Source organism: Sebastes umbrosus, chromosome 12 (genome assembly GCF_015220745.1).
Source record: "Sebastes umbrosus isolate fSebUmb1 chromosome 12, fSebUmb1.pri, whole genome shotgun sequence".
Classification (NCBI taxonomy): Eukaryota; Metazoa; Chordata; class Actinopteri; order Perciformes; family Sebastidae; genus Sebastes; species Sebastes umbrosus.
In genome coordinates this window covers 34,082,614-34,106,865 of record NC_051280.1, presented here as the reverse complement: position 1 = coordinate 34,106,865, position 24,252 = coordinate 34,082,614, and the positions used below count along the sequence as shown (strand labels likewise).

The window sequence follows — 24,252 nt, the reverse complement described above, 5'->3', positions numbered from 1 at the left end:
GAGTCCAGTTTAGAAGACAGCACTGTTACTCTGTCCTACACATACTCTAAGACTATAAGTCTTGGTGATTATTTCTTCTGGTATCGACAATATCCAGGAAAACCACCAGAGTTCATCATCACTATCTCAGGTCTTAATGTTACAAGACCAGCAGAATCTCTGAAATCAGACACTAAGTTCTTCACTAAACTGTCTGAAGAAAAGGATGGTGTGGATCTCCAGATCTCCTCTGCTGCAGTGTCAGACTCTGCTGTGTACTACTGTGCTCTGCAGCCCACAGTGACAGGAAACACCTAAACTCTGTACAAAAACCTTTGGAGCAAAGACAACACAATACTCCACAACGTCCACTAGAGGGAGTCACACTCTGTTACACCTCAACAGGAGATGATGATCCAGTCTAGACTGCTTCCCCTCATGAGTCAGTTGTGATGAAGACCTTTAGAGATGAAACTTATCTGAATATGAGTCTCCTCCTGACTGCACAGGTGGCTTCATGACAGAGAACTGTTTGATTCCAGCTGTGAACATCAGACCAAACACAACTCACTAAACTTTTTCATACTGAACATTCAGTTACAACATTTCACCTCCGTCAACATGGAAAAACTGGCTGCTATTCTGCTCTGTTCAACTCTCGTAGGTACGGATGTTTCTGACAATAAAACCTGAAATATCAGTTCACAATTTAACATTTCAAAGACAGAAATCTGGATGTCATCACTTCATCACTAATAAATACTCAACAATATATCTGAGTGCAAGTAACAATATATCTGAGTGCAAGCAATAATATATCTGAGTGCAAACGACAATATATTTGAGCGTAAGCAACAATATATCTGACTGCGGGCAAAAATATATTTGAATGTAAGTAACAATATATGAGTGCCAGCAACAATATATCTCAGTGTAAGCAACAATATACCTGAGTGCAAGAAACAATGTATTTTCACATTAGCAACAATATATCTGAGTGCAATCAACAATATATCTGAGTGTAAGCAACAACATTTGAGTGTAAGCAACAACATATCTGAGTTTAAGCAACAATATATCTCAGTGTAAGCAACAATATATCTCAGTGTAACTAACAATCTATCTGTGTGCAAGCAACAATATATTTGAGCGCAAGCAACAATATATCTGAGTGGAAGCCACAATATGTCTGAGTGCAAACGACAATATATCTGAGTGCAAGCAACAATATATCTGAGTGCAAGGAACAATATATCTGAGTGCAAGCAACAATATATCGGGCGTGAACGTGACTCTGGGTGTGCACATAAGCATTTACATGTGCATAGGTGTGTGCACATAAGCTGGAGAGATTCAGGGAGGAGCTAAGATGTTACTGAACTATAGAAGAGAGAGGAACTTCTATTTTCAGCAGAGTTCAATACACAAACCATCAACATTACCTTCATTCAACATGCTCTCATTGGACTGTTATGGACTTTCTCTACTGTTTGTCACTATTCTAACAGGTACGCTAGATTCTGCTGTTTTAAACACAACTTGAACTCCAATGATTCATAAATGGGATTCATTTCTTCAGAGTTCTGTAACATAATAAATAACAGAGTTGTCTCTTCCTTCAGGTGTCAGCTGTGGAAAACTCACTCCAGTCAATAATGAAGAGTCCAGTTTAGAAGACAGCACTGTTACTCTGTCCTACACATACTCTGAAAAACCAACTGGTAGTGATTATTTCTACTGGTATCGACAATATCCAGGAAAACCACCAGAGTTCATCATCACTATCTCAGGTCTTAATGTTACAAGACCAGCAGAATCTCTGAAATCAGACACTAAGTTCTTCACTAAACTGTCTGAAGAAAAGGATGGTGTGGATCTCCAGATCTCCTCTGCTGCAGTGTCAGACTCTGCTGTGTACTACTGTGCTCTGCAGCCCACAGTGACAGGAAACACCAAAACTCTGTACAAAAACCTTTGGAGCAAAGACAACACAATACTCCACAACGTCCACTAGAGGGCCACATTATCCAGTAGGAGGTGCACTACTCGTGCACTGTGTTCAACCATTCAGTCAATCACAAGTGCTGCTGTGAAGAGAACAATTGTCAGACTGAATGTTGAACATCAGCTAGTTTCTCCTGTTGATTTAAACCTTGTTGTAGAGATGGAACATTGGCTGTGGATTATTCTTGCTGCTCTTTTCTTTGGTAAGATACAAACAACTCCATGTTGTGATTCTTTTCTCCAGGTTGATAGAAAGTGGAGTGTTTGTGTCCACAGAGTAACACTGTCCAGTTGTCTTCTCCTCTCAGCCTCATCAACAATCAGTCAGTCTAATGGCTTCATTTTCTCTACTTTTTCCAGGACTAATAGCTGGAGACCAAATCTCTCCTGTAAAAGATGAGCTCAGTAAAAGAGAAGGAGAATCTGTCTCACTCAGATGTGACTATGAGACAACTTCAGACTACGTTTTCCTTTATTGGTACAGACATCATGGTGACCTTCAGGCTCCTCAGTTTATACTCTGGAAAGGAGCAAGAAGAAACACAAATGAGTATATTCCTGATAAACGATATCAATGTGAAACAGGGTTCAACTCAACTGAAGTGACCATTAGCAGACTAACCCTGGCAGACACAGCTCTCTACTATTGTGCTCTAGAAACACAGTGATACAAAGTGGAGAAGAGGCTGTACAAAAAGCTCAACACAGATATGGGACTACTCTTCAGAGAGGAGGGAAGTGGTATTCAAACCACAGCTTCATATCAGATGGATTCTGATCAGAGTCACTGTGGTTACAGCTGCTAATGAAACACTGGGGGGGGGGATCCACATGAGCAGCAAATCCACATCAGGGACCAACCAAACACAACCCACCATGACAAGAGAGAGACTGATTCAGTCCTCTTGGTACCCTGTGGGTCATTAGGTCACCATGAGCTCCTTCCATTCTTCACTATCCTCTGAAAGCTGCAGATACACCCCAAATAGACCCTGAGACACTAACTACTACAACTCTACCATGAACAGTGATGATATCTGGAGACAGAGTCACACATGAACAGCTCCACGTTTTACCAAGTCAACAACCGGTTGCTTCCACAACAACTGCAGCATCTTTGAATGTGACGTCTCACGGCTGCAGACGACAAAAAGATACCAAACCGTCCATTTACATTGAAGAGAAGAAGCAGTGTGAAGAGAGCAGAAAGAGTCACATGTTGATCACATGTTCATCCTCAGTTTACTGTCAGTCTTTGTGATCACAGATATTAAAGCAGCTTTTCTCTGTTGTGGAACAAAGTGAATGTAAAACAGGACACATGTCTCCTGAAACGTCCAATGATGAGTCCACACAACAGCGTCAGCAGTAGGAAAGGAGAGAGGCCCAAAGTGTGTTAGTGTTGTGTTGGGGCTGTGAATGAGCCCTGTCACTGTGATCAGCTTCCTCCTTCTAATCCACCAACTCAGTGTTGATGAAGACTACACAGAGAGATCACAGCCTTCTTTAGACTCAACACTGCACACATGACGCCTCTGTTCATCTCAGTGCTGCTGGCTGCTACGAGCCTCGGTAGGAACACAACTGGCTTTCTTTGCTATCCGTCCAACATTGACATGATTCTTTAACGGCACACTGATACTGTTTGTTGCTGTTTGACAGAATGCAGAGCGCAAAAAGACAACGTGCAGCAACCAGAAGGAGATGAGACTGCTGCTGAAGGAGAGGCAGTAACACTTGGCTGTCAATATAACAGCACTTCATCTATTCACTATCTGTTCTGGTACAAACAGGATGGAAACAACAGCCCCAAATTCATCCTGAGCCACTTTACAGTCGGCTCGGGGAAAACAGAGGACCAGGAGAGATTTTCATCCACACTGAATTCAGCCTTAAGATCAGTTCCTCTGAGGATCCAGAAGCTTCAGCTGTCAGACTCTGCTGTGTACTACTGTGCTCTGCAGCCCACAGTGACAGGAAACACCAAAACTCTGTACAAAAACCTTTGGAGCAAAGACAACACAATACTCCACAACGTCCACTAGAGGGAGTCACACTCTGTTCCACTTCAACAGGAGCTGATGATCCAGTCTAGATTGTTTCCCCTCATGAGTTCAGAGGAAACAAAACCAGACTGGACGGAGTACTTCTCTACACTATTTTTTCTGTCAAGTAATTTTTTTTAAACAAGAATTTTTTTCTTTTTTGTCAAATATTTCTTTTGTATTTTTGTTTTTAAAACATTTTAAAAAAAAATGTATTAAGTATTTTTTCGTATTTGCTTTTGTCCAATAATTTTTTTTTGTTAAATATTTTTTTTTTCGTCAAATATTTTTTTGTACTTTTATATTTGGTGAAGAATTTTTGGTCAAATATGTTTTTCGGATTTTTTTGGGCATTTCTTTTCTTTTCTTTTTTGGTAAAGTAATTTTTTTGTCAAATATTTGTCAGTGTTTTTTTGTCAATAATCTTTTCCGGAATTTTTTGTCAAGTATTTTCTTTTGTCAAATTTTTTAGTTTTTTTTGGGGGGTTAAACTTTTTTTTCTGATTTTGGCTTCTTTTTTTTGTCAAATTTATTTTTGATCACGGCTACCGATAGATGTACCACATCTAAGTGGAATTATGAGGCTCCCCCTAATATTACTCAGTGGATTAATGAAGTAAATTCATGTGCTCCCTTGGAAAAAATAACCTATGCTATAAGAGGTAGCCCACAGCTTTTCTTTAGGATAGGGGATCCATGGCTCACTTATATAGAATCTTCTTAACCTAACCTCTCTATGGTATTTACTTAATTATTATTTATTATTTTGATATGTGCTGTTTTCTTTTTTCTTTCTTTTTTTCCCCTTCATTTATTTAATTAATTAATTTATTTATTTAAAGTTTCTATCTTACTACCATTAATTAAATAACTGTAGTACTTATTACTTTTAATTCTAACTAACTTATGAAATTATTTTCAATATTATTTTTATGTTATTTTCTCTGTAACTTTACCTCTAGGAGTGGGAAGAAGGCTGGACCTGTCTCTGTGTGGGAGTGGGAAGTGATGTGTACGTATGTAAATATTAAATGTTAAATGTAAGATATCATTTTTTTGTATTTTGGCACCAGGGTTAATTTTTGTTACGTTTGTTATGATATTTTTGGGAAAAAAAGAATAAAAAGAATTTTCCAAAAATATATATATTTTTTTTTAATTTTTTTTTCAAATTTATTTTGGGGATTTGTTTTTAATCAAATAATATATCATATTATCTTTCTGACAATAACACCTGAAATATCAGTTCAGAATTTATCATTTCAAAGACACAAATGTGGACGTCATCACTTCATCTCTAATAACTGCTCACTAACCTGTTAACAGCATCATTTGTTTTCACTAAAACATTCACTGAGTGATGGATCACATGAAGGAAGAGAAGTCAGAGTTCAGAAGGAAACAAAACCAGACAGGACAGAGAGTCCTTCTCTCAGCATTTCACTGCTTTAACTGCTACACTATGAATTATGGACAATGAGCAACTGTTGAATGTTAAATTATCCAAAAACGTAGCGAACCGTGAATCTCGTGAAGCGTTCCACCTCTAATAATCACTTTATTGATGCATCATGTGCTTTAGTGTGAGCTGACTGTGTTTCCCAGTTATTATTCATGTGCAATAAATAATGCTTTTACTGATATGGAATCCCTTCAGCTAAGGTCAAATGACATTATTCAGACAGTACATTACAGTTTCTAGTTGATCAGTTTCCCAGAAGCACACGTCTTCTGGACGTCCAAATAATGTGAATGGATTGAACGCTGATGGAAGAGTTCTCTGGCCACACCCACTGAGGTTTAACTCAACCAATAAGATTCTTTGTGTCTCCAGAGCAGAAATGTTTGAGGAACTAAAAGCCCAGTCAGCTTGATGTTGAGGAGAAGGGCTGTGCAGCAGAGAGGCTGTTTAGTTCTTTCATTCTACTGCAGTGGAACAACATCGCTCATCTGCTGTCTGTTTGGCTTTAACAACTCCAAAGACATGTTGCTTTACCTCTTTTTACTCTTCTTTACCTTTATAGGTGAGTGTTACAACAGAGATCAACCTCTCATTGAACCTGCTGGATTAACCACACATTTCACTACTACAGCTTTATCTGTGGAAGGGAACACTTTATAGGATAGAAAAAGACATTTGGTGGTGTTTTATCTCTAAATGATCAGAGAGGACAGAAAAAGTCTCTTGATGTCACAATCTCTTGCAGACTAACTGACATGAATAATACTCATTTTGCAGCCCCGGGTTCCATGAACAGCATAAATCCACAAAGTACTGAAGAACATGTTGCAGAGGGCAGAGACATCAACCTGACCTGTACATATGAGGGAGTTATCAGCAATATCCAGTGGTACCGACAATACCAGAGATCCAGACCAGAGTTCCTGCTCTACATCACCGAGGGAGGATTGATTCATCCAACTGGTTCTGGTTTCTCAGCTCACATTAACAAAGCAGAGAAACATGTTGATCTGGAGATCATCTCAGCTAAAGTGTCACACTCTGCTGTGTACTACTGTGCTCTGCAGCCCACAGTGACAGGAAACACCTAAACTCTGTACAAAAACCTTTGGAGCAAAGACAACACAATACTCCACAACGTCCACTAGAGGGAGTCACACTCTGTTCCACTTCAACAGGAGCTGATGATCCAGTCTAGATTGTTTCCCCTCATGAGTTCAGAAGGAAACAAAACCAGACTGGACCTTCCCTCCACTATTTTTTTATGTCGTTATTTTTTTTTACAATTATTTTCTTTTTTTGTCAAATATTTGTTTCTTGTTTTTCTCATGAAGTACTTTTTTCGTATTTTCCTTTTGTAAAATGTATTTTTCGTTATTTGTTTTTGTCAAATATTTCTTTGTAATATTTTTTCCGTATTTGTTTTTATTTTTCTTTCCGTCAAATATTTTTTTGTACTTTCTTTTTCAATGAAATAATTGTTTTTTCTCAAATATTTTTTTTAATTTTATTTTGTCAAGTATTTATTTCGTATTCTTTTTTTTGGTCAAATATTTTTTCAGATTTTTTTTTGTCAAATATTTCTTTCGAATTTTTTGTTTTTCAAATAATTTTTTCAGATTTTTGTTTACTCAGGTATTCTTTTCGTATTTATTTTTTTGTCAAATATTGTTTTCTGATTTTTCTTTGAATTAAATAATTTTTTTTGTCAAGTATTTTTTTGTATTTTTTTTTGGTCAAATTATTTTTTCAGTGTTTTATTTTTGTCAGACCTTTTTTATCTTAAAACCTGAAATATCAATTCACAATTTAACAATTCAACGACAAACATCTGGGGTTCATCACTTCATCACTAATAACTGCTCAACAATATATCTCAGTGGAAGCAACAATATCTCTGAGGTTAAGCAACAATATATCTGAGTTCAAGCAACAATATATCTGAGTGCAAGCAACAATATCTCTGAGGTTAAGCAACAATATAGCTGAGTTTAAGCAACAATATATCTGAGGTTAAGCAACAATATATCTGAGTGCAAGCAACAATATCTCTGAGTTTAAGCAACAATGTATCTGAGTGAAAGCAACAATATTACTGAGTTTAAGCAACAATATATCTGAGCGCAAGCAACAATATATCTGAGTCTAAGCAACAATATATCTGAGTGTAAGCAACAATATATCTGAATGTAAGCAACAATATATCTGAGTGCAAGCAACAATATATCTGAGTGCAAGCAACAATATATCGGCGATTAAAAATGACCAAACATGACCAAAGATGACCAAAATCAGTCTGGGATAATATTTGACGCCGAGCTTTCCTTTCATCATCAGATGATTTGACATAATGTTGTCTCAACTTCAGGAGGTGATCCGTCCTTTAATTCATTACAGCTACTGTTCTGTAACTCCTGTTATAAACACCAGAAAAAGAAGAAGTTCCCTCCTCCAGCTGGTCCAAAATGCTGCTACCAGTCTGTTAACCAGTGCAGGGACCCACCAATTGACTGGTGGCAATTGACCACATGAACTCAGTAACATGATTCTTGACCCATGGACTCAGCTCAGCTCAGTAGCCATTGGCTGAGGATTCAGCTCAGTAGCCATTGGCTACTGTAGCATTCACACATAGGTGTGAAATTCACCCAGGACAAAACCAGAGGAATCTCTTTGTTCCTCCTCTTTCCTGCTCCTTCTCCTCACCCCAGCTGACCTGTGGAGGTGAGCTGCTGCTCTCCAGACCAGAAGCTGCAAAGCAGCTCTGCTCTGATCTATGGCCTGTTAGGAAACAGCCATAGGAACATAAGGATCTTCTAAGGCACAGGACGCGAGAGCCTGCCTTTTTACCAACTAACTTCAAGCAACAACCGCAAGGAAGTTAGCACCAAGCTATCAAGCTGCTGGGAAGAAGTATTGGAGCGATCAGCTTCCTCCAATCTGCACAACTTGATTTGAGCACAGCAAAGACAACATCTTTGACTTGGAAACACAACTTCAACACATGGAATTACAAACCCTTTTCTTCCATGGATTGTTAACGTACTGGGCTTACTTTAGCAGTAGCAATTACACACGGCTGAGCAAGACTGTTCAACTTTGATTTCTAGAATGTACTTGTATTGATTTGGTTTAATGTTATTTATTGAGTTTGACTGTTGTGATATTATTTGTAGTTAAGATTTGGGTAGCTGGCTTCACCACATGTGATGTGTTTAGTTTATGCATCACATAGACAAGGTCTTGCATGCAAACTAACCATTTTTTCTAACCCACTGCATTATCTGACACACATTAAGATCACATACAGAGACTGTGAATTAGTTAAACATAAACATATAGCTTCAGATAATCTTAACCCCCACATCACCCCCCTCTCTGTCCTTCCTGAGCACATGTGTTCCGAAGAACAAAGAGGCCATGTGGTGAGATGTTGGGGGCCATCTTTGATCCTGCCATCTTTGTAGTTTTACAGTGCTGGCCATTTTGTCTGTAGGCAGACATCTTGAGACAAGAAGCTCTCTCTCTCTCTCTCTCTCTCTCTCTCTCTCTCTCTCTCTCACATGCTCACACACTTTGTTTGTTTAGTTTAGTTATTTAGTTAGATTAATATTTAGTTTTAAACCTTTATTATATTGTTAATAAATGTTTGTGGAATATACATGCTGGTGTGTCTAATGTTGTACAAGAGTGAATAATGCCAACCTCTGCTATGTCAAGAACTCCGATATCCTTCAACCTTTACTATCCATTTTGGTTATAGTTATTAATTTAATTATTAATCAACATTACAAATTGATAGTTTAGCATATATAATGAGACTATATTAACTTTTTGGTTATTGGTCCCTGATTCCAGGGTTGTGCCCCGTTTATTATGAATGTTTATTGATAATTTTTATTAATATTAATAATTCTATTATTATTTATTAATTAATTTGCTAATAACCAAACCTGTTACTGCCAAATCCCTACATATTGGTGCCCCATGTGAGGCATATTATTATTGTTGGCAAATCGTTCATAATTGTGCAATATTAATTTTCAGCATAATTTTTGGTCAAAAACATATAACATATTCCACTTCTTAACAAACCAAAAGTGTTTACATTCTACACCACTAGTCTTCCACAGGAGTAGATGTCCAGCTGTACTTTTAAACAAGTACATTGTGGTGAGAATTGTTATTTGAGAGAGTTTGATTATTAACACTTTAAGCCTTTATAGTGTTAATTTTAATAACTTGCTTTTGCTGCTAATTCAAGTTAACCTACACTGTAGAACTTGAAAGACTTTGGTTCAACATTTGAATACCAAGTATTCAATGCAATCTGGTCTAGTTGTCATATTTGCTGTTAATCTAAGTGTTCCTTTAATGACACAGCGTGCCACCGGCCCTGTGTAACATAGAGAGCTTGTACCCTGCTGTGTAACTGCCAAGCATTCCAGCCTGAGCGGGTTAAATAGAGCCACAGTGTGCTACCAGCCCTGTGATATAAAGTTTGCACCTAGCTGTTACTTCCATGTGTTCCAGCTTGAATCATCTTTAAGAAACATCATCACAACTGTTACTGCCCTGCATCTCAGTTAGTGCATACTCTAGTGGGCATCAAACAAATTAGGGCCAGTAAAGTAAATAAAGGTTTACAAAAGAATTTTGCTTACACACAACTAGTTGGTGCTGAAGCTACCCAACCTCCACAGGGAGCTACCCCCCATAGTGTAGGCCAGTGCATTGTTGTTAGGCTAGTGTACCTCCCAAACTACACTACAAGGTGTCTGCCAACGCAACACCATAGCCAACAACATTATTTTGTTTTGTACTACACATCCTGTTTAGTTTCACCCTCCATTCCAGGTATAACAATGGAGAACCCCTGTGTAGAGCTTTTTATTTCTTCCCTAGCACAGAGCCTAAACCCTGGCTGCCCTGAACTCATCAGCAGGTTGAGTTTCAGTGAGTGCAGGAAAGAAATAGAATCGCTCCTCACAGACAGGTGTGATGCGCAGACCGCATCCAAAGACTCATTGTTAAAATGCTTGCCTCTGATTTTCCACAGGCAAACTAGTCTTGCCATTCAGAGTAAAGCAGCCCTAGAAAAAGAGGTAGATAGCCTAAGAACGCAAAGTGCTTGTCTCCTCCATGAAGTTCAAACAGTTGATAAGAAAGCCATGCGTTACTTAGAATACCTGCATTCAGCAGAGTTAGATCTTTGTCAACACAAAGAAAAATTGTTAGGGCTTAGATTAGAACATCTCGCCCCACCACAGTCTGTCAGTCATTGTGATTCTGGTTACTCCGATTCACACTCCTCACTTGATGAGAGGTTAACTCCCTCTCCACTCAGAAGTGAAGGATTTCCAACCGACTCAAATTCCTTGGGAATGAAGTCAGCTCCTCAACCTCCACTGAGAGAAAGAGTGAACAGCTACCTGACTTCCTATCGTTGTGAAACTGACAGTGAAGACACATGTAGTTTATCTTCAAGAAGATATCCGGCCACATGTTCTTCTCAGCCACTGAGACATGACACTTTCACCTGTGCTCCTCCCTCCAAAGGTTCAGCATGTTCAGCCTCCTTTCCACCCTGTCACAAGGGTGATGACAGCTGTTCAGCCTCTGCTTCTCAGCCCCTCAACCCCTCACTGTTTGAGATAAGGAAGATGACACAGATAGCTTGGGAATCTCTGGTCATCTCCAAAAAGGGTTGTAAACCAACTGAGCCCACCAGCTCAAACACTGACGTGTCAAGCAGATCTGCCACCTCAAAAGACCACCTTCACAACAGGTCGAAGGGGGGTCACAAAAGGCTGCATAAGGACACTGAGTGAACCGCCATGTTCCCCAGTTGCGTAGAGATAGGCATTCACACAACAGAAGTGTTAGAAAGCTATACTCTGAAATTCTGTCCCAGAATTGGCGTGACCGGTCTGACGATGACCACGGCATCTCTGACCACAGTTCAGACTCTGAACAAGGTTCAGAACATGGACATAATCTAGCAGACAGTGATAGCTACTCTGAGTGCCTCTCTGCCTCTGGCTACCTGGAGTGTTACACACCCTGAGCCACGAGTTCAGCATGAGAGATCCAGAGTTATCTTCCCACGGTACTAGCTAACACCTAGTTAACAGTGAGACAGACGTTAGATCACGGTGCCTTGATTTTCTTTTCCTCTTTTGCAGTTACTAGGGCAAGCTTGAGTTTGTTAGCAATACCAAAAGCTCAACTCAGACACCACTGTCCAACTTTACAAGTACACCTGGACCAACTCCTTGGTAGTATCTTGTTTAGAGATCACTAGTGCACAAATCTAGCTTAGGACACCACATTATGACTGTACAGAACCAGTCATACACCTGTCCGCATTGTTTTAGGTGACACTCTCCGCATCTCACCTTAACAACTTAACACCTCTAACATTCCTGTTCTTCACTAACCCTATAACTAACAGAAAAACACCAGTTATGTATTTTATACAATGCTGTTGTTGTTGTTGTTTATCTGATTTGGTTTGTAACTTAGGGACTGTTCTTGATTAGCCAAGATAGATAGTTTTAACCAATGCCCAGTTGGTTAATGAACTGCCCAGACGTTACAAAATTTAATGAACTGTTGAATGAACTTTTTTTTAATCATGGACTTAACAACTTCCAGGTTGTTTCCAAGGACCTGTGAACTGTTTAACCTTCTGTTTTGCTCTTGAAGGATGTTACACATCTTAAGACCAAAAGGGGGGATGTAGGGACCCACCAATTGACTGGTGGCAAGTGACCACATGAACTCAGTAACATGATCCTTGACCCATGGACTCAGCTTGCACATGGCTGAGCAAGACTGTTCAACTTTGATTTCTAGAATGTACTTGTATTGATTTGGTTTAATGTTATTTATTGAGTTTGACTGTTGTGATATTATTTGTAGTTAAGATTTGGGTAGCTCGCTTCGCCACATCTGATGTGTTTAGTTTATGCTTCACATAGACAAGGTCTTGCATGCAAACTAACCATCTTTTCTAACCCACTGCATTATCTGACACACATTAAGATCACATACAGAAACTGTGAATTAGTTTTAACATAAACATATAGCTTCAGATAATCTTAAACCCTACATCACCCCCCTCTCTGTCCTTCCTGAGCACATGGGCTCAGAAGAACAAAGAGGCCATGTGGTGACATGTTGATGGGCCATCTTTGGTCCCGCCATCTTTGTAGTTTTACAGTGCTCGCCATTTTGTCTGTAGGCAGACATCTTGAGACAAGAAGCCATCTTGTCTCTCTCACTCTCTCTCTCTCACTAACACACACACACACACACACACACACATACACACACACACACACACACACACACACACACACACACACACACACACACACACACTTTGTTTGGTTTGTTTAGTTTAATTATTTAGATAGATTAATATTTAGTTTTAAACCTTTATTATCTTGTAAATAAATGATTGTGGAATATACATACTGGTCTGTTTAATGTTGTACAAAAGTGAATAATGCCAACCTCTGCTATGTCAAGAACTCCGATATCCTTCAACCTTTACTATCCATTTTGGTTATAGTTATTAATTTAATTATTAATCAACGTTCCAAATTGATTGTTTAGCATATATAATGAGACTATATTAACATTTTGGTTATTAGTACCTGATTCCAGGGTGGTGCCCCGTTTATTATTAATATTTATTGATAATTTTTATTAATATTAATAATTCTATTATTATTTATTAATTAATTTGCTAATAACCAAACCTGTTACTGCCAAATCCCTACACCAGGAGGAAGTGGAACTGAGAGAAGGTGAAATCCAGATCTAAGAGGAGACGGAGAGATTCAGGGAGGAGCTAAGATGTTACTGAACTATAGAAGAGAGAGGAACTTCTATATTCAGCAGAGTTCAATACACAAACCATCAACATTACCTTCATTCAACATGCTCTCATTGGACTGTTATGGACTTTCTCTACTGTTTGTCACTATTCTAACAGGTACGCTAGATTCTGCTGTTTTAAAAACAACTTGAACTCCAATGTTTCATAAATGGGATTCATTTCTTCAGAGTTCTGTAACATAATAAATAACAGAGTTTTCTCTTCCTTCAGGTGTCAGCTGTGGAGAACTCACTCCAGTCAAGAATGAAGAGTCCAGTTTAGAAGACAGCACTGTTACTCTGTCCTACACATACTCTGAAAAACCAACTGGTAATGATTATTTCTTCTGGTATCGACAATATCCAGGAAAACCACCAGAGTTCATCATCTCACACTCTTCTTCAGGAGAAGTAGGAATTTTTAAAGTCACTGGACTGAAGATTGAAGTGGATCAGAACCAGAAGCAAATCCATCTGAACATCTCCTCTGCTGCAGTGTCACACTCTGCTGTGTACTACTGTGCTGTGAGGCCCACAGTGACAGGAAACACCAAAACTCTGTACAAAAACCTTTGGAGCAAAGACAACACAATACTCCACAACGTCCACTAGAGGGCCACATTATCCAGTAGGAGGTGCACTACTCGTGCACTGTGTTCAACCATTCAGTCAATCACAAGTGCTGCTGTGAAGAGAACAATTGTCAGACTGAATGTTGAACATCAGCTAGTTTCTCCTGTTGATTTAAACCTTGTTGTAGAGATGGAACATTGGCTGTGGATTATTCTTGCTGCTCTTTTCTTTGGTAAGATACAAACAACTCCATGTTGTGATTCTTTTCTCCAGGTTGATAGAAAGTGGAGTGTTTGTGTCCACAGAGTAACACTGTCCAGTTGTCTTCTCCTCTCAGCCTCATCAACAATCAGTCAGTCTAATGGCTTCATTTTCTCTACTTTTTCCAGGACTAATAGCTGGAGACCAAATCTCTCCTGTAAAAGATGAGCTCAGTAAAAGAGAAGGAGAATCTGTCTCACTCAGATGTGACTATGAGACAACTTCAGACAACGTTTACCTTTTTTGGTACAGACATCATGGTGACCATCAGGCTCCTCAGTTTATACTCTGGAAAGGAGCAAGAAGAAACACAGATGAGTATATTCCTGATAAACGATATCAATGTGAAACAGGGTTCAACTCAACTGAAGTGACCATTAGCAGACTAACCCTGGCAGACACAGCTCTCTACTACTGTGCTCTAGAAACACAGTGATACAAAGTGGAGAAGAGGCTGTACAAAAAGCTCAACACAGATATGGGACTACTCTTCAGAGAGGAGGGAAGTGGTATTCAAACCACAGCTTCATGTCAGATGGATTCTGATCAGAGTCACTGTGGTTACAGCTGCTAATGAAATACTGGGGGGGGGGGGGATCCACATGAGCAGCAAATCCACATCAGGGACCAACCAAACACAACCCACCATGACAAGAGAGAGACTGATTCAGTCCTCTTGGTACCCTGTGGGTCATTAGGTCACCATGAGCTCCTTCCATTCTTCACTATCCTCTGAAAGCTGCAGATACACCCCAAATAGACCCTGAGACACTAACTACTACAACTCTACCATGAACAGTGATGATATCTGGAGACAGAGTCACACATGAACAGCTCCACGTTTTACCAAGTCAGCAATCGGTTGCTTCCACAACAACTGCAGCATCTTTGAATGTGACGTCTCACGGCTGCAGACGACCAAAAGATACCAAACTGTCCATTTACATTGAAGAGAAGAAGCAGTGTGAAGAGAGCAGAAAGAGTCACATGTTGATCACATGTTCATCCTCAGTTTACTGTCAGTCTTTGTGATCACAGATATTAAAGCAGCTTTTCTCTGTTGTGGAACAAAGTGAATGTAAAACAGGACACATGTCTCCTGAAATGTCCAATGATGAGTCCACACAACAGCGTCAGCAGTAGGAAAGGAGAGAGGCCCAAAGTGTGTTAGTGTTGTGTTGGGGCTGTGAATGAGCCCTGTCACTGTGATCAGCTTCCTCCTTCTAATCCACCAACTCAGTGTTGATGAAGACTACACAGAGAGATCACAGCCTTCTTTAGACTCAACACTGCACACATGACGCCTCTGTTCATCTCAGTGCTGCTGGCTGCTACGAGCCTCGGTAGGAACACAACTGTCTTTCTTTGCTATCCGTCCAACATTGACATGATTCTTTAACGGCACACTGATACTGTTTGTTGCTGTTTGACAGAATGCAGAGCGCAAAAAGACAACGTGCTGCAACCAGAAGGAGATGAGACTGCTGCTGAAGGAGAGGCAGTAACACTTGGCTGTCAATATAACAGCACTTCATCTAATCACTATCTGTTCTGGTACAAACAGGATGGAAACAACAGCCCCAAATTCATCCTGAGCCGCTTTACAGTCGGCTCGGGGAAAACAGAGGACCAGGAGAGATTTTCATCCACACTGAATTCAGCCTTAAGATCAGTTCCTCTGAGGATCCAGAAGCTTCAGCTGTCAGACTCTGCTGTGTACTACTGTGCTCTGCGGCCCACAGTGACAGGAAACACCACAACTCTGTACAAAAACCTTTGGAGCAAAGACAACACAATACTCCACAACGTCCACTAGAGGGAGTCACACTCTGTTCCACTTCAACAGGAGCTAGTAGTTGTTGCTGTCATCCCGGTCCAGACCTGGCTTTTTGAGGATGGGAGTGACTGAAGCCATCTTGAGGCTGTCGGGTACAAGACCAGATGCCAAGGAGGAGTTGATGATGTTCACCATAATGGGGCACAGGGCAGGTAGGCACGCCTTGACCAAGGCTGTGGGCATGGGGTCCAGAGAACAGGTGGAGGCTTTGGCCTTAGTGACCAACTTTGCAACCTGAGGAGCACATACAGGGGAGAAGAAGGAGAGGGAGCACTGAGGCAGGCGAACATCCAAGGGAGCCACGCCCAGTGGCTGAGGTGTGTGTGGAGGGAGGTGGGCAGGCGCCAAGAGCTGCTGATGGATGGACTCGACTTTGTCCTGGAAAAAGTCCAGGAACTTAGTGCAGAGGTCGGGGGCACCTGAGGGGAGGGGGGGGGTCGAGGGGGCGAAGGAGCCGGTTGATGGTGGAGAACAGCAGTCTGGGGTGGTTTTGTTGGTTGGTAATGAGGGTGGAGTAGTACTGTGTTTTGGCCTGGGAGAGAGCTACTTTGTAGGCACTCACATTCTCTTTATAAGCCTCAAGGTGGACAGTGAGGCCAGATCTTTTGTAGCGCCTCTCCAGTTGACGGCCGGTGGACTTCTGGGTGCGGAGTTCAGTGGTGAACCAGGGGGCGGGACGGGTATAGGAGACAGTCCGGGTTTTGAGGGGGGCAAGGGAGTCAAGGCTGCCGGATAAAGTGGCGTTGTAGTGGGCAACCAGCCCATCAGCAGAGCTGTCGTGTGGATCTGAGGCCAGATGGGTCGCTATCAGGTCGTTCAGAGCTGGTGTACTCACTGTCTTGATGTTCCTGTACTGGATGGTACGTTTTGTGCGCTGCCTGGGCAGGGTGACAGGAACAGTGCAGAGAACAGCGAGATGGTCTGAAACCGCAAGGTCCAGGCACTGCAGATGGGAGGGAGTTGTGCCAGTGGAGCACACCAGATCCAGCGTGTGGCCTTTAGTGTGGGTGGGACCTTTAACATGCTGTGTGAAGTTGAAACAGTCCAACAGTGACAGGAATTCAGTGGCAAACGAGCAGCTGGTGGAGTCCACATGAATATTAAAGTCACCGAGCAGGAGTGTAGATGGAGACATGGAGCAGACAGAGGTGAGAAGCTCAGACAGCTCAGACATGAAGGTGGTGGAGGCTTTAGGGGGGCGGTAGATGAGGACAACCTGGAGCTGTGTAGACCCAACCAGGGAGAAAATGACACACTCAAACGAGGTGACATTGGGTACTGGGAGGTCTTTGACCAGGATGTCAGCTCGATGTATAACAGCCAGCCCGCCGCCACGACCCATGGAGCGAGGCTTTTGTATGTAGACATATCCAGGGGGAGTGGCTTGATTAAGTGCCATGAAATCCTGTATGAAATGTAGCCAGAACAGCAGCAGCAAACAGTGTAGCCAGAACACAAGGTGGATAATCCTGGAGTCGTGGCATGGAGATGTCCAAACGTGAGCAGCGGAGTGACGTTGGATAATCCACAGTAAATTGATAGTGCCGCTTGGCTAACAGCTGACAGCTGATCACTGGAGAAGGCGAGCACACAGAGCCAAATGTGCACAATCTTCTGACAGTTAGCAGCACCAGACAGTGAAGTGTAAATACAACTTATAGTGATAACTTATTCCTACATGCAGTGAATGTAGGCACAGATTTAAACAAAAAGCGAAGTTTTGCTACGGAACTGAGAAGCGGCGACAAACACGCCAGCGTCCTCTCAATCCGAAATCTCAAACCAAACATTCTGCTTCAGTCTATATTTGTTGGCGTTTAGCCTTTCAAAGCCAGTTTACTGTCCCTCATACACCTTTATTAACGGGGCGGTCTAGCAGCGATCTAACAGCACCAAGAACAAGAAGAACAGGCAGAAATCACAACACTGACAGTCGGAGAAGTTTGTTAACTTCTTGTTGCAGCGTTACATTTAGTTGTTTCTGAGCGTCTTTCTTATTAAACTAGGCTATATGTTAGCGGATATTATTTTAATGAGCACACTCCTCATGTAATCTAATATTGAATATTATTCAGTGTGTTCAATATGTCTAGGCCTCTACATCTTTATATTTCAGAGACTATACAATGCTGTCAGACAATATGTAATATGTTGCTGTGGAAATAAAGCTTTGATTGAGGAAAAATAACACATTTGGTATTGTTTGGTCGAGGCACAGTTTGTATATTTTTATAGTTACATTTAATTGATTGATCGTTAATGTTACCAGTGATCGATCAATGAAAGTGCTTACAATTTGCAACATTATATTGGAATAAAATATTCAATATCAGAAACACATGGTGATCGTATCTAACAGTGAGTCAATATATTAACTGTTATATTGAACTCCACTATTGACCAATCACACAATGTGAATCAGGTATCTCCATAAACTGGTCGTCATCACAGACTCTTTGTAAGATTTCTTGTGGTGTACCACAGGGTTCAATCCTAGGACCACTCAATTTACATTTATTATTATATTAATATGTGACCAATGAGCTCCTCCAGCTGGTCCAAAATGCTGCTACCAGTCCGTTCACCAGGAGGAAGTGGAACTGAGAGAAGGTCAAATCCAGATCTAAGAGGAGACGGAGAGATTCAGGGAGGAGCTAAGATGTTACTGAACTATAGAAGAGAGAGGAACTTCTATATTCAGCAGAGTTCAATACACAAACCATCAACATTACCTTCATTCAACATGCTCTCATTGGACTGTTATGGACTTTCTCTACTGTTTATCACTATTCTAACAGGTACGCTAGATTCTGCTGTTTTAAACACAACTTGAACTCCAATGTTTCATAAATGGGATTCATTTCTTCAGAGTTCTGTAACATAATAAATAACAGAGTTGTCTCTTCCTTCAGGTGTCAGCTGTGAAGAACTCACTCCAGTCAAGAATGAAGAGTCCAGTTTAGAAGACAGCACTGTTACTCTGTCCTACACATACTCTGAAAAACCAACTGCGGGTGATCAGTTTTACTGGTATCGACAATATCCAGGAAAACCACCAGAGTTCATCATCTCCCATTCAGGAACTGGAAGTATAATGAAACATCAAATCACTAAACTGAAGATTGAAGTGGATCAGAACCAGAAGCAAATCCATCTGAACATCTCCTCTGCTGCAGTGTCAGACTCTGCTGTGTACTACTGTGCTGTGAAGCCCACAGTGACAGGAAACACCAAAACTCTGTACAAAAACCTTTGGAGCAAAGACAACACAATACTCCACAACGTCCACTAGAGGGCCACATTATCCAGTAGGAGGTGCACTACTCGTGCACTGTGTTCAACCATTCAGTCAATCACAAGTGCTGCTGTGAAGAGAACAATTGTCAGACTGAATGTTGAACATCAGCTAGTTTCTCCTGTTGATTTAAACCTTGTTGTAGAGATGGAACATTGGCTGTGGATTATTCTTGCTGCTCTTTTCTTTGGTAAGATACAAACAACTCCATGTTTCCTCTCTCAACACTTTTCACTAGTAACTGAGCTGTGAGTGCTTTTAATGTTCATTATACAGAGAAGCAACAACACATCATTTCTGTTGCTATCTAGTAGCTTCTAAAGAACTCCTTCTATGGTTTAATGTGACATCAGACAGCAGTCAGTGAAAATCCAGACTATTCTAAATGTCTCTGATTGTGACTCTGTGGCTAGGTAACTCTTTAAACCTACTGATTGTTCTCCTTTAATCAATCATCTTTATTCATTCATCTCTTCCTCTGCATGTTCTCTTCTTCCCCAGAGTGTAAAGGAGAAGACAGTGTTACCCAGACAAGAAGAGATGTCATCGCTACTGAAGGACACACACTCACACTGGACTGTACATTTGAGACCAGTGACCCAAGTCCCACTTTGTTCTGGTACAAACAGGAAGTTCATGATTCCCCAAAGTCTATCCTGCAACGCTACTCTGGAGCAAAGGATGCTGGAGACGTTCAGAAAGACAGAATTGATGCTACAGTCGACAAGAAATCAGTTCCTCTGAGGATCCAGAAGCTTCAGCTGTCAGACTCTGCTGTGTACTACTGTGCTCTGCAGCCCACAGTGACAGGAAACACCACAACCCTGTACAAAAACCTTTGGAGCAAAGACAACACAATACTCCACAACGTCCACTAGAGGGAGTCACACTCTGTTCCACTTCAACAGGAGCTGAAGATCCAGTCTAGATTGTTTCCCCTCATGAGTCAGTTATGATGAAGACCTTTAGAGATGAAACTTATCTGAATATGAGTCTCCTCCTGACTGCACAGGTGGCTTCATGACAGAGAACTGTTTGATTCCAGCTGTGAACATCAGACCAAACACAACTCACTAAACTTTTTCATACTGAACATTCAGTTACAACATTTCACCTCCGTCAACATGGAAAAACTGGCTGCTATTCTGCTCTGTTCAACTCTCGTAGGTACGGATGTTTCTGACAATAAAACCTGAAATATCAGTTCACAATTTAACGTTTCAAAGACACAAATCTGGACGTCATCACTTCATCACTAATAACTGCTCAACAATATATCTGAGTGCAAGCAACAATATATCTGAGCGCAAGCAACAATATATCTGAGTTTAAGCAACAATATATCTGAGTGTGAGCAACAATATATCTGAGTGTGAGCAACAATATATCTGAGTGCAAATAATATGTCTGAGTGCAAGCAACAATATACAGTATCTTAATGCAAGCAACAATATATCTGAGTGTGAGCAACAATATATCTGAGTTTAAGCAACAATATATCTGAGCATAAGCAACAATATATTTGAGTGCAAGCAACAATATATTTGAGCATAAGCAACAATATATCTGAGTTTAAGCAACAATATATCTGATTGCAAGCAACAATATATCTGAGTGCAAGCGACAATATATCTGAGTGCAAGCAATGATATCTCTGAGTGCAAGCAACAATATATTTTCACGTTAGCAACAATATATCTGAGTGCAATCAACAATATATCTGAGTGTAAGCAACAATATATCTGAGTTTAAGCAACAATATATCTGAGTGCAAGCAACAATTTATCTCAGTGCAAGCAACAATATATTTGAGTGGAAGCAACAATATATCTGAGTGCAATCAACAATATATCGGTTGTGAACGTGGCTCTGGGTGTGCACAAAAGCATGTACATGTGCATAGGTGTGTGCGCATAACCATGTGCTCAAACATGACCAAAATCAGTCCTGGATAATATTTGACGCTGAGCTTTCTTTTCATCATCAGCTGATTTAACATAATGTTGTCTCTACTTTAGGAGGTGATCCATCCTTTAAATCATCACAGCTACCGTTCTGTAACTCCTGTTATAAACACCAGAAAAAGAAGAAGTTCCCTCCTCCAGCTGGTCCAAAATGCTGCTACCAGTCTGTTAACCAGGAGGAAGTGGAACTGAGAGAAGGTCAAATCCAGATCTAAGAGGAGACGGAGAGATTCAGGGAGGAGCTAAGATGTTACTGAACTATAGAAGAGAGAGGAACTTCTATATTCAGCAGAGTTCAATACACAAACCATCAACATTACCTTCATTCAACATGCTCTCATTGGACTGTTATGGACTTTCTCTACTGTTTGTCACTATTCTAACAGGTACGCTAGATTCTGCTGTTTTAAAAACAACTTGAACTCCAATGTTTCATAAATGGGATTCATTTCTTCAGAGTTCTGTAACATAATAAATAACAGAGTTGTCTCTTCCTTCAGGTGTCAGCTGTGGAGAACTCACTCCAGTCAATAATGAAGAGTCCAGTTTAGAAGACAGCCCTGTTACTCTGTCCTACACATACTCTGAAAAACCAACTGGTAGTGATTATTTCTTCTGGTATCGACAATATCCAGGAAAACCACCAGAGTTCATCATCTCCATCTCTGGTCTTAGTGTTACAAGACCAGCAGAATCTCTGAAATCAGACACAAAGTTCTTCACTAAACTGTCTGAAGAAAAGGATGGTGTGGATCTCCAGATCTCCTCTGCTGCAGTGTCAGACTCTGCTGTGTACTACTGTGCTGTGAAGCCCACAGTGACAGGAAACACCAAAACTCTGTACAAAAACCTTTGGAGCAAAGACAACACAATACTCCACAACGTCCACTAGAGGGAGTCACACTCTGTTCCACTTCAACAGGAGCTGATGATCCAGTCTAGATTGTTTCTCCTCATGAGTTCAGAGGGAAACAAAACCTGACTGGACAGAGTCCTTCTCTCAGCATTTCACTGCTTTAACTGCTACACTATGAATTATGGACAATGAGCAGCTGTTGAATGTTAAATTATCCAAAAACGTAGCGAACCGTGCAGGGGCGTGTCCAGACATTTTTGATAGGGGTGGCACCAGTGGGGCACTGACTTATGCAGGGGTGGCATGAAGTGTGAGCAGGAGCGCCTGCGCACAGACATATACACTCACGTATGCACGCACACACACACAAAAAAATACACACCCACACCCTGGTGTCGGCATAGCATTAATTTACCATTTTTGTCTCCACAACCCATATCTACTTCACTTACTAACACTGCAAGCAAGAACAGACCTACTAGTCACAACATTCAGGAAAAAGCAACATACAAATGTGATTGAAAACTACCATACTTTATTCTAACCTCAAAACAACCTTCCAATGTATGATATACAGTACATACAAAAAAGACAATGCACTTGCTGTATAAAGTGCACTGTATAAAGCGCCAACAAAATTACAATAAATAAGCCTGTTTGGGCAAAACATTTACTTGACAAAACGTGTCACATGTGCCACAGTGTAGTAAGTTACTGTAGTATTCTCAGCAACAGAGAAACCTGAACTCCCAGGTATAAACAAAAGTCACATCCCTCCTCACATACCAGCAAATCTTGTTTTAACATTGTAAAGTGAACTGTTAAATAATGCCAAAATAATTTGTAAATTCCCAAAGTAGGTTACATACAAAAGAAAATCCTTATTCTAAAACAGTCACTTTATAAAGTGCCAACAAAATTAAAATAAATAAGACATCATTCATCACAGGAATCTTCATTTGACTCTGCAATAACACATAGGTTGTCATTAGAATGATAATAAAATGTGCCTAAAATACTAAGCATATTATACTTCATATGAAAAATGAATTGTTAAGACATACCAATAGGTCCGAGCCCGCCAAATGGGGCTGCCACACCACTATCCCCCTGTGCATGGCCTGCAGGAACCTCTGGATTGTCAGCACTGGACACACCTGAAGCAATACAGAGATTGTATCAGTTCATTTATATGTCAAATTGTCACATTTAGGCTTTTCACACCAGTATTGTTAAAAAATTTGTCTACACGCTTAATGCCAGTATATGCCACTGTAGTATAAGTGAAATATCCCAGTTCGAATCAATGCACATAATGTTTTAAAGAAGGTAAATTCATACATACCCTGATGTGTATGTGATGTTGAAGGTCTTTCATCTTTACCATCCACATGTGACTCTATAATAATACATAAGCTGTGATTAGAATGATAATACAATCAGCCTTTCCTAAGTAAACTAAGTGGTATGTTACAGTCAAACCAAATGAGTAAGTTCAAACATGAGAACAAACTTGAACTATCAGGATTTCACATACCTATGTGTACAGCTGAAGCTGAAGGCTGTTTCAGGACAGGCTGGCTCTCATCCTCTGGCTGACTGCTCTGCCTCTATTTTGGATTTCTTTCTTTTGAAGAAATCCTTTATATTCTGATTTCTTTTCATACTGTAATAGTCCCATAATGCACGACATTCTTATATGTTGTACAGTAGATAATTGTGCATACACACGAATGAAAACAAAATGTAATTGATGTTACACGGGTCTAACATAACAATGTTACGCAGTACAGAATAGCTCAATGTTAGTTTTACCATCGTTGACAGTCAAAACAGTGTTTGCTGATGAGATGAGATGAGATGAGATGAGATGAGATGAGATGAGATGAGATGATGAGATGAGATGAGATGAGATGATGAGATGAGATGAGATGAGATGAGATGAGATGAGATGATGAGATGATGAGATGAGATGAGATGAGATGAGATGATGAGATGAGATGAGATGAGATGAGATGAGATGAGATGAGATGAGATGATGAGATGATGAGATGAGATGATGAGATGAGATGAGATGAGATGAGATGAG

At 40.4% G+C, this 24,252-nt stretch overlaps 4 gene segments (V, D, J or C); all 4 read left to right on the top strand.

Moving 5' to 3' along the window:
* The first annotated feature begins 3,202 nt into the window (after positions 1 to 3,202).
* Positions 3,203 to 4,283, top strand: LOC119498888. The segment is given in 2 exon segments: positions 3,203 to 3,555; positions 3,646 to 4,283. Coding segments are annotated over 2 exon segments (429 nt in total).
* A 9,003-nt stretch (positions 4,284 to 13,286) lies between these two features.
* LOC119498884 lies at positions 13,287 to 14,310 on the top strand. The segment is given in 2 exon segments: positions 13,287 to 13,495; positions 13,610 to 14,310. Coding segments are annotated over 2 exon segments (519 nt in total).
* A 1,036-nt stretch (positions 14,311 to 15,346) lies between these two features.
* Positions 15,347 to 16,050, top strand: LOC119498887. The segment is given in 2 exon segments: positions 15,347 to 15,554; positions 15,645 to 16,050. Coding segments are annotated over 2 exon segments (429 nt in total).
* Positions 16,051 to 19,342: 3,292 nt separating this feature from the next.
* Positions 19,343 to 20,152, top strand: LOC119498891 (the record flags this gene model as incomplete). The annotated part of the segment is given in 2 exon segments: positions 19,343 to 19,533; positions 19,845 to 20,152. Coding segments are annotated over 2 exon segments (351 nt in total), but the record flags the coding sequence as incomplete, so codon positions are not given.
* Positions 20,153 to 24,252: the final 4,100 nt, after the last annotated feature.